General features: G+C 40.5%; 1 protein-coding gene across 1 annotated transcript; it reads right to left on the reverse strand.

Moving 5' to 3' along the window:
• Nucleotides 1-25: 25 nt before the first annotated feature.
• LOC129248099 (dynein axonemal assembly factor 1 homolog) lies at nt 26-7,113 on the reverse strand. Its single transcript, XM_054887534.1, has 6 exons — nt 6,690-7,113; nt 6,259-6,629; nt 6,095-6,193; nt 5,843-5,907; nt 5,698-5,783; nt 26-4,563 (listed from the first exon to the last, which is right to left on the reverse strand). The coding sequence occupies exons 1-6, from the start codon at nt 6,886-6,888 to the stop codon at nt 197-199; spliced, it is 5,187 nt and encodes a 1,728-aa protein (XP_054743509.1). The 5' UTR covers nt 6,889-7,113; the 3' UTR covers nt 26-196.
• Between the last annotated feature and the right edge of the window lie 2,547 nt (nt 7,114-9,660).

Raw genomic sequence — 9,660 nt, forward strand, 5'->3', positions numbered from 1 at the left:
CGGTTTTGTAAAACACCGAAATGGTTAGATTTTTTGCAAAATCATTCAACAATTTCCATTTATTTTCATAAATTTTTATTAAAGTATCGGCACATGCACGAAATATCGAGAACATACGAGATAACTAGAATGTGGGCTACCTGTGGGCTACTAAAAAAATATACCTACATTGATTTTGTGCGATGCCAGAAATTGTTTATGCGTTATAGGTAATCTCCGCATTGACCGAGATCTCGTTGATCACCTCATCGTCCTCGCCGATAACTTGTAGACTGCATTCAATCATATCAAACTCATTCTCCTTGGCAGCCTGAATTTGTGCATCCAAACTATCGTTGGTATCGTCGTTGAACTGCTTTAGAATTGGAGACTTCAGTAGGTTCTCAAGACTGCGCGCCTTTTCTATATTGGTGGGTGAAGGTTTACTACTTCGCTCTGCGGTGTGAGATACGTCGGTGTTTTTTAAAAGTTTTGATGTGGTCTCAATAGCATCTATAACTTCTATCTCCTGCACTTCTTCAGGTTTAGTATTACCAGCAACAAAATATTCAATAGTGTTACCACTTAAAACTGGAAATTCTTTATACTCCTCTGACAAATCTTGAAACTCAACGTCATCCATTGATGCCTTGCCGTCCTTGCCGAAGTAGCTCTGCGAGTGTCTGTCAAAATTTTCCATATAACCAGTGTTTTCGTTATCAATAATTTGCAATTGCTTTAATTTATCTTCAGCCATTTCCGTGCGATCTGGATCCGCGATCCTGTTCTTAAAGTTGTTTTCTGTTTTATTTTCTGTGGACACGCATGTCTGCTTAGGCTCTTCAACAGCTCCAGTGGTTGTAGTTCGACGCTTTGTTTCATCATCTGATCCGCTTACTTCCTTTGACTGAGCATCCTTTTCCACCCGCATTTCGTCTTCGCTAATTTTTTCTACTCCAAAACTACCCTTCTTCTTTACTATTTGCATTTCATCTTTTTTCAGCGCCTCTGTTACAATTTTTTCCATTTCTTCTTGTCCCATTGGCGCATCCGCAAACTCTTTCTCTTCCACAATTCCAAAGTTCAACAACTTTTCATATTCCACAACTCCACGCGCTGTTTCCTTATCTATGCCATATTCTTCATAATTACTACCATCAAAGTTGAGCACGCTATCTACCACTTCTCTGAGGCGTTCTCGCTTATCGGCTACCACTCCTCTATCTTCGAACAGCATTGCTTCTTGCTCAAGTTCTTCACTCTCTATTTCTTTGTACACTTCTATAGGCTCCTGGCGCAACTCGTCACTCTCAGCACTCCTCTCACGGTCATCTAGTTCATCGTAACTTGTATCTAATTCCTTTAATTCCTCCTCCTCACTTTCGCGACCCAATGCGATACCACCCCTCTCTAACTCAAGTGGATTCTCAAATATCCCACATTTGTGCAATTCGGTTACGTCTTCCATTGACTGTTCTTCTTGTATGCAATGCAAAACATTAAACTCAGGCTCATCATCAGCATGCAACTTGGACGCCATCTTACCAAGATCATTATCGTCTAGCATATCTCTGAAAATGCTCGGTATTGGAAATTGTGCGTCCAGTTTCGTGATGTTCATAAAATTATTGGAGTTGTCCCCATCAACCTCACCGGTATGACTGTTGTTGGTACTTAGTTTGATAACTTGCATAGCCTGCTTTGAAAGTGTCGGCTTTACGTCCTTCTCCGATGCTTTTGCCTCCAAATTACTGGCTTCCTTTTTTTCTTTTTCCCTTTCCTTCGTACGTTGCACCATCTTCTGTAATAGATCGTTCTCTTCGGTGATTAGAGGATCTGTGGATTGCGTAACGTCCTTGTGCTCCTCAAGACCCATCATCTTTTGCAGCATAACATTTTCATCATCCGTCAAATTCAATTCTTTCTTACTCTCCTTTATGATCTGCTTGAGCTCGGTGTAGCTGCGTGCACACTCTACCACCCCATTCTCATCTTCTTGCTTAATCTCTACCTTCTCAAAGTCTAACTTGTCAATGAAATCCTCATCGATGCCACGAAATCCAGTCGACTTCGATGGCTCCAATGAATAGAACTGTTCGCTATCATCCTCTTCATCTGCCTCCCGCTCAGCATCTTCTTTCTCTTTCAACTCATTTGCTTTTTGTATCAATTGCATAGCTGGTATGCGTTCGGTTGGTCTATAGTGAAATTTGAAGCTGCTACCACCCTCCTCTCGGCGTACTTTCCCCTCCCACAGTCGAATCGCCTCAGCACCTCCTGCACCACTCTGTGAACAGTCTGTTCTGGGTCTGTAAGGCAACTTGGCCTCACTCTTATCTCGGCACACTTTCGCATCCCACACTCGCATCGCTTCAGCGCCGACTCCATTATCTGATTTTGCCGACTCATAGCTATCTGAATCCTCACTATCGCTATAATTAATTTGACTTTCAGGTAAATCCTCTATCTCGCCTGTATCCTTCTTTACCACCACCAACTTGCCATCCACTACTTCCAAAGTATCATTGTATTTGTCTTTTTGAGCATAAACCCGGTCCACAAGTTTGCGAACACGCTGAGTCTCCCGGTTTCTCTCCGCAGCGATTTGCTGATCTAACAACTCGCTGGTGTCTCCATTAAAGTCTCGCAGGTTGGGCGAGTTTAAAAGTTTTTGTAAGCTCTCTGACTTTTGAGCTTCGGTGGATGTATGTTTTTGGCAAACAGCTTCTCTAAACTCGCGCTCCTTACGTTCCTCCTCTGCTTTGTTCTTGCGTGCTATTTCTTGCAGTAGTTCATTGAAGGAACTAAGTACATCACGTATACTGCGCACTGGCGGCTCTGGTGGTTTTTGTGGATCTGAGTAGCTGTACTCTTCGTCTGATTCAATTTCACCAAATTCATAGCTTTTAGGTTTAGTTGATTGGTGGTCGGTTCTCTGTTCCACTAAAGTCAACTCATCTAGAAGGTCTTTAATTATGTCTTCACAAATTTTTTGCGTGTTTTCGCTGATCTCTTTGTCACGATATTTAATCTCCTCGCGTACGTCTTCCTCGAGTGCTTGGCGATATGCTGTATTGATATTATAGAGCTGTTCATTCTCATCCTCAAGCTTTTGTAATAATTGGCGCAATTCACGCTCTTCACGTTCGAATGAAGTATAAACTTTTTCCTGGCATATAGTTTCAGAAGTATTTTTCTCAGTTTCAGTGTTCATTTTCTTGGTTAGCGTATCGATAAGTGGCATAGTTGCCTCGATGAAATCGCCAGGCACATCATTACGTAGTACTCCTACATTGGGAAGCATACTGTTCAATGCGTCAATCTTCTCAAGACTGCTCGCCTCGGGTGGAACATCGCTGCTGCTTCCCTCTCCTTGCTCTTTTTGGCATACTTCCTTACTAGGGGCAGTTGTTGTGCCAATCTCCATAACCCCTTCTACTCGCGCAACATGTTCTAATACAGTAACCATATATTTCTCAGGGGTGAGATCCCTGTGCAGAAGATTGAAATTTGCAATGTGTTCCTCGAAATCTGTGTGAATGCTTTGAGTGTTCTTTATAAGTGTTGTTTCAGCATTCAGGGCCTGCTTGTCCTTCTGCATTTCTTCAATGAAATTCCCCATATGCATCGAGAGCTCTTCAAAATCATCAACCACTTTCTTATTAACCTCCTCGCATTCTTTCTCGTACTTCATTTGCTCAGCGTCTTTTACTTTAAACAACGCAATATTATCCGGTGCTACGCATATATCTTCGCTATCCCTGTCACGAGTTTCCATAGCAGTCTCTATTATATCGAAATGTTGTGCTAATCGTTCCTCCTCTGTTTCCTCCGCTTCCAAATGCTCTTCAACCTCAATTTGTAATTTTATACGTTTCTTCGGCGAAGGTGTTGAAAGATCATTCATTGCGATTTTACAAATCGCGTCGACTGTGGCATTATACTCATCTTTAGCGACGTCATCCGAGTCAGAGAGATTATCTACTGGCAAACGCCTGCCAATGTGACGAACTTTCTGCATAACAGCCGGTAAAACCTCTGTGGCCAATAGATGATCAATTACGCCGTTTGTTATGACAGCATTTTCTTCATATCTCGTCTCCAGCTCAGAAATCTCTTCAATAACCACACGCTTCTCTTCAACGGTTACATCTTTACTCTCTACCTCACCTTGCTCTTTCATTGTGGTGGTATTAACAATATTCAAAATGCTTTCCATATCATCATCTCTTGCTATATGTAAAGCTTGAGATTTAGTGGTTGGTGAATCGTTCGTAATCTTCTCGTCTTTGTCTAGATTCTCACGCAATTCGATGGACTTCGAGTCAGTGGAATTATTTGCATCTGAATCAGTGGTGCCTAAGACCGAAGTTGACGAGCTAACATTCATGTCTGAAGATGTTTCCGATATGCTACTCTCATTCACAACCTCGTCCCATATGCCTAGTTCCATATTTATGCCAGCATCTACTTCTGCTTGGCGTTGACGCTTCACTTCGGCACGATCTTCCTCTGAATCTGAGGAATTGAAAAGAGCATCCTGTTGGTCTGGTGGCTTATGTTTGTTTCGCATGCGAATCGTAGCTGAAAAATAGATTAGAATGAAAGAGTTAGAGTAGAGAAAGCTTTAAATGCTTTCACATTCGAGGAAAAACATTTTTGTAAGATATCCAATATGGATATGGAAAATGATAGAATTCAATTCGCCTTGAACAAAATTTCACACAATTTTTGCAATTATTATTAGGTATGGGAATAAGTTTCCGCCCTCACGAAAGAGGTGTCGCTGCTAATACTATTTTTGTGTTCGCTCTAGTAATATACTGGTATTTGATATGTACATATATGTGAGGTTTTCTGAATCGCATCGTCACTGGCGATGAAAAATGGATCTATTAAGATAACCCTAAACGTCGAAGATGTTGGAGCCAGCCAGGTGAACGAGGTCCATCGACAGCGAAAAAAAATGCATGCCTCAAAGGTTATGGTGTGCGTATGGTGGGATCAGAAGGGTCTCATCTATTATGAACCCCTTAAACCATCTGAAACCATCACTGGCGATTGTTGCCGACTGCAGTTAATGCGTTTGAATCGAGCTCCTAAAAAAAAGCGGTCGGAATAGGACGGTAGACGTGACAAACTGATTTTGCTGCATGACAACGCCAGGCCACACTTCGCAAATTGGTCCAGAAATATTTAGAGGGACTGAATTGGGAAATCTTTCCCCACCCGCCGTATTCCCCTTCTTGCCGTCTGTTCCGATCAATACAGTCAGCCCTTATTGGAGAGCGTTTCACTTCTTACGAGAGAATCGCAAACTGGCTCAATGAATGGATCAAGTCAAAAGAACTCAAATTTTTCATCAGAGAAATCCCTATGCTGTCTGAAAGATGGAGTAAAGTTGTAGCTTCCAATGGCATTTACTTGGTAATTAATTCGTAATTTTGGCTAAAAAGGACGAAATACCCGTCATAAAATAATAATGATAATACACAATAAAATTTTACAAAAATGAGCCAATGAAATTTTTGGTTAAGTGTCATTTTATAAAAAGTATTCGTTTTTATATCATTTATTCCATAAAATAAGTTAAATAATAAAATAAAAAACTAAAAGTTCACTTTGACTATTTCTGCATGCATTTCCATATGGCATTGGCTCATTTTTGCACCATACCGAATCTTCATAAATATTTTCAAAAAATCACACTGCACCTACCATTAACGCTATCGCGTATCTTGTTACGTTCCTTACGGTTCCAACGTTCGTGCTCTTTACGCTCTCCTTCATAGCCCCCTAGTTTCCTGCAAAATTTCAAAGGATAGTCAATTTTTTGCCTATCAACAACAAACCTATGACCTACCAAGCCTCTGCGCATGCGCGATCTTTAGGAAATACAGGTCGACTATCTAAATAAGTTAATTCTTTCTACACAAAAAACGAAACAAACATAATATTCCGCTATAGTAACAAATATAGGATTCATAAAGTAAGAACTCCATATCCAAGCGTTCCAAGCGCTATGGCTTTCAGCGCTTTATTCAGCTATGATTAGCCGGCCTGGAATGCTTGGTATAGATTTCTAGTTTAAATTTCATCATTTACGTTTACTTACACATTCCAGTATTAGAGTTTTTCGGTATTGTGGTACTTTGGACACCACCGGATTGCCTTGCAATACCAACACACGTAATTGCGGCATTTTAGCAAAAATCTGGAGTAAAAAAAAAATTAGGCCAACCACTTTACTTACTTACATTTCTTGGCGTCATTACTCACCTTCACCACCAATATATCATCGATTCGATTATTTGACAAATCCAGCACCGAAATTGTTCGACAATTTTCCAAATCTTTAAGACCATCAAAGTCCTTCAAATAGTTTGAGGATAAATTTAAGGTACTCAACACTGGCAACACTTCAAAACCACAATTCTCGATTTTTCTTATATGATTCGAGGCCAGATTAAGGGTGTCTAATTCCGCACAATGTTCCAAATTCTCAATACGTTTTATTAAATTGTTTTGCAAGAATAGACACTTGAGTTGCTTTTGATTGTCCAATCCCTGTATCTCGGAAATGGCGTTACACTCCAGCCAAAGGCATTTGAGCCCGGTATACTCCTCCAAGCACTCAATGCAATCGATGCCTTTATAAAGAAAATACGTTTAAATAATTAACTCTTCCCCATGCTTCAAAATTAGCTGACCTTGATAGTGCAGATAGAGCACATCGTTCAACGCTGGCGTCTGATAGAGTTTATCCTTTTTGCATAGCTCTTTTAGTCGCTTCTTAGTGATACGCGTTATACCGGTGATTTCCTTGCGTGCATTGTTGTTATTGTTGTTGTTGGTGGTGCTATATGAGTCGGTGCCTTTGCTAACCCCGCCGACATAATAGCGTTCCATTGCCGATAACCGTTATGGCTTCGGCTAATTTTCGCTTTGAATTAGAATTTTTTGAACGCTTCAGCTTTTTTGATTACTCGTCTATTGTTATTATTGTTTTAGTTAACTGCCGTGTTTTCTGTAATACTTTTTTTTCGTTTTGTATAATCGTTATAATTTATTTTTTTTTATTTTATTTTTATTTGTTTGACGATAGTAAAAATACACTTTGAATTTCTACTCAAATTGATGATTTCCTCTATGATTATTGATCACACAAAGTTGTTGTTGGCAACAGTTGCTCGGCATTGTTGAAAGTTGCAGTGTGGTGGGCAACTTCAAATTGGTTTTCAATATGGTGAATATTGGGAAGGACGCCGCATGAGCGCCTTTACTTGGCATCTTTGGCAGGCTTCGCAAGGACCAATTATTTTCTTATCTCACTGCCAGAATACCAAGCAAAGGGATGAAACCGCATTTGCAAGCTTAGCCTTCTCAAGTACATATTTTGATTTGGAATCACTAATTCCAACGTTTACTTACATACATACTGATGAACTGTTATTTCTGTACTGCTGGGGGGGAAGTGTATTTGTTGAAGGTGACCGCACAATGTCTGATTTGCGGTGGTGTTAGCCGCTTCCTACGCTAAATACGTTCATAAGCGTTTTAATATCAATACCTGCTATTTCATCAGCAGGCGTAGCAAAGAGATGAGAGCCAAGATACTTAAATCTTAGCCCTGCGTGCAGATAAAGAGGGAGTGCCGAGATGATTCCATCTCATCCTCCATACAACTGGCGCAAAAATGACCTCAAATAATGCCATTGGCACGTATACCTTACAGCCAATGTACACCCACGAAATTCGAGAGATAGGATTTTGTTAACCTCAGAAGAACCCTCGAGCGCCTCCGACCCTCTCGTGACCAGACAGATTTCGCGACCTTACAAGTTTGTGTACTTGCCCAGCGCTCGCTGAGTTGACGTGATCAGACCATAGGTAGTCAACGGGAACCAAATCCTCCGCTTTCGCGAGGTAACTACCTCACAGGTAGCCCTGTCTAGCCAACTCATCCATCTCGCAGACGAGCCTTATATCGAAGAATTCGGATGCCATCGAAAGTGAAGTTAGGCATTCCCAAACAGTTTCGAGTGTACCATCATCGAGTTCAGTACCCTGATTCCCGCTTGGCTGTCGGAGTAGATATTAAACGAGAGGTACTAGCGCACATAATTTTTCAACTCAGTGAGACCAGGCCGCACTGGTATGTGAGAAATGTTAAAATTGGTTTATGCACAACTCGCACTGTGTCACCTCAAAAGATTCGTTTCTGAAAATAATTTCTGAAAGAACGATGTAGGTGAGTGATCGGCTGCTTTTTTCAAGTGACCTGGAACCGACAGACTGCTGACGGAGCTATTCAAATAGGGCGATGAAGAGCTGATTAGTTGCATGCATCAACTCCTCTGCAGAATACGGTTGGACTAATGCGTGTGTGTCGACTGAAAATTCAATTGTGCGCCTTTCAGCTTTCAAGAACGATAATCCTAAAATCTTCTTAGTATTGTATATAAAATTCTGTTGAACCTTTTCTGTGAATAAGTAAAGCCCACCTCAACGAACTGATTAGATTTTACCACTGTAATTTTATATTAAAATAAAATAAATAAATAATTGGCGCGTACACTTCTTTTAGGTGTTTGGCCAAGCTTCTCCTCCTGTTTGTGGTACGAGTATTCGTCTTGATGGTCATGACAGAAATGCGCTCGAAGGTTTGCCTTTGTCTGCAGATGGGCGACCGCTATTAAAAAAAACTGTTTCTATTAATTTGGTGTTTCATGCACGAGTATTTGAACCTGTGCACTTCCGAATGATAGTCATAGTCACCAAGCTTAGGTCTAGTAAATCTACCATCAAGCAGATATTCGCTTGAAGAAAGATTCGGTATCTGCAAAGCATTGAATGTTAAACCTAAGCTCTTAAGCAGCTACTGTTTCAATACCAGCTGCTATTAACGAATTAAGATCCAATATAATAGGAGAACATGAAGCTTTGTAAGTTGATAGTTCGGCAATGTGTTTTGCTTTGAACGACCTTTCGACTTATTCCTATTCGTGCCCACGGCAGTCGGTTCTACGTTACCGGAACGACGCAGGATTGTCACTCCAGCAGCACTCCACGTACATCATATTGAAAAGATTTCAGAAAATGTACTAAAGATCAGACAGTTAACCGGCTCTCAGTGAATTTGAAATATTCAGCTGATGGGCTGACGTCACCGAGGTCATGATAGCGATTTGTTATGAAGAAATGAGATTCTGTTGATAATATGTTATTACAAAAATCAAGGCAATCTGTGCAGATTGGCCGATTAAATGAATACGTGTGAAATAAGCGGGCTGAACTCGGCTGCCGACTACCCGGTGACGTGGCAGCTTCGTTACATCTACTGGAAGAAAATATCCTTGAAATATAAAATTTTTGACTGTAAAAATACCGTGTTCACTTCAAGGGAGAAAAGTTGCCTCCTTTGTCTTCGTTCAGTGTTGTATATTTACAATTGAACAAAGAATTTTTGTCTTATTACACTTATTTTGAAATCAAAGCTGAAAAAAGTAAAAGGGAATTAAAAGGCAACAACGCTTTACTATCAAATGCCAATTGTCAGCTGATTACTTTTTTGCCAAACACCGATTAAATCACTATTCTTGCCACCGTGACACTTCGTGTATAAGCGCTTTCGTTACACTTACTAAAAACAACATAGCATAAAACTTCCACGTAACGAAG

This window comes from Anastrepha obliqua, chromosome 5 (genome assembly GCF_027943255.1).
Source record: "Anastrepha obliqua isolate idAnaObli1 chromosome 5, idAnaObli1_1.0, whole genome shotgun sequence".
NCBI lineage: Eukaryota > Metazoa > Arthropoda > Insecta > Diptera > Tephritidae > Anastrepha > Anastrepha obliqua.

Coding starts and splice junctions, on each gene's coding strand:
- LOC129248099 (XM_054887534.1), bottom strand. CDS start 6,888: ATGGAACGCTATTATGTCGGCGGGGTTAGCAAAGGCACCGACTCATAT. Junction 6,630..6,689: donor GCTCTATCTGCACTATCAAG/GTCAGCTAATTT, acceptor TTCTTTATAAAG/GCATCGATTGCATTGAGTGC. Junction 5,908..6,094: donor AAACTCTAATACTGGAATGT/GTAAGTAAACGT, acceptor TTTTTTGTGTAG/AAAGAATTAACTTATTTAGA.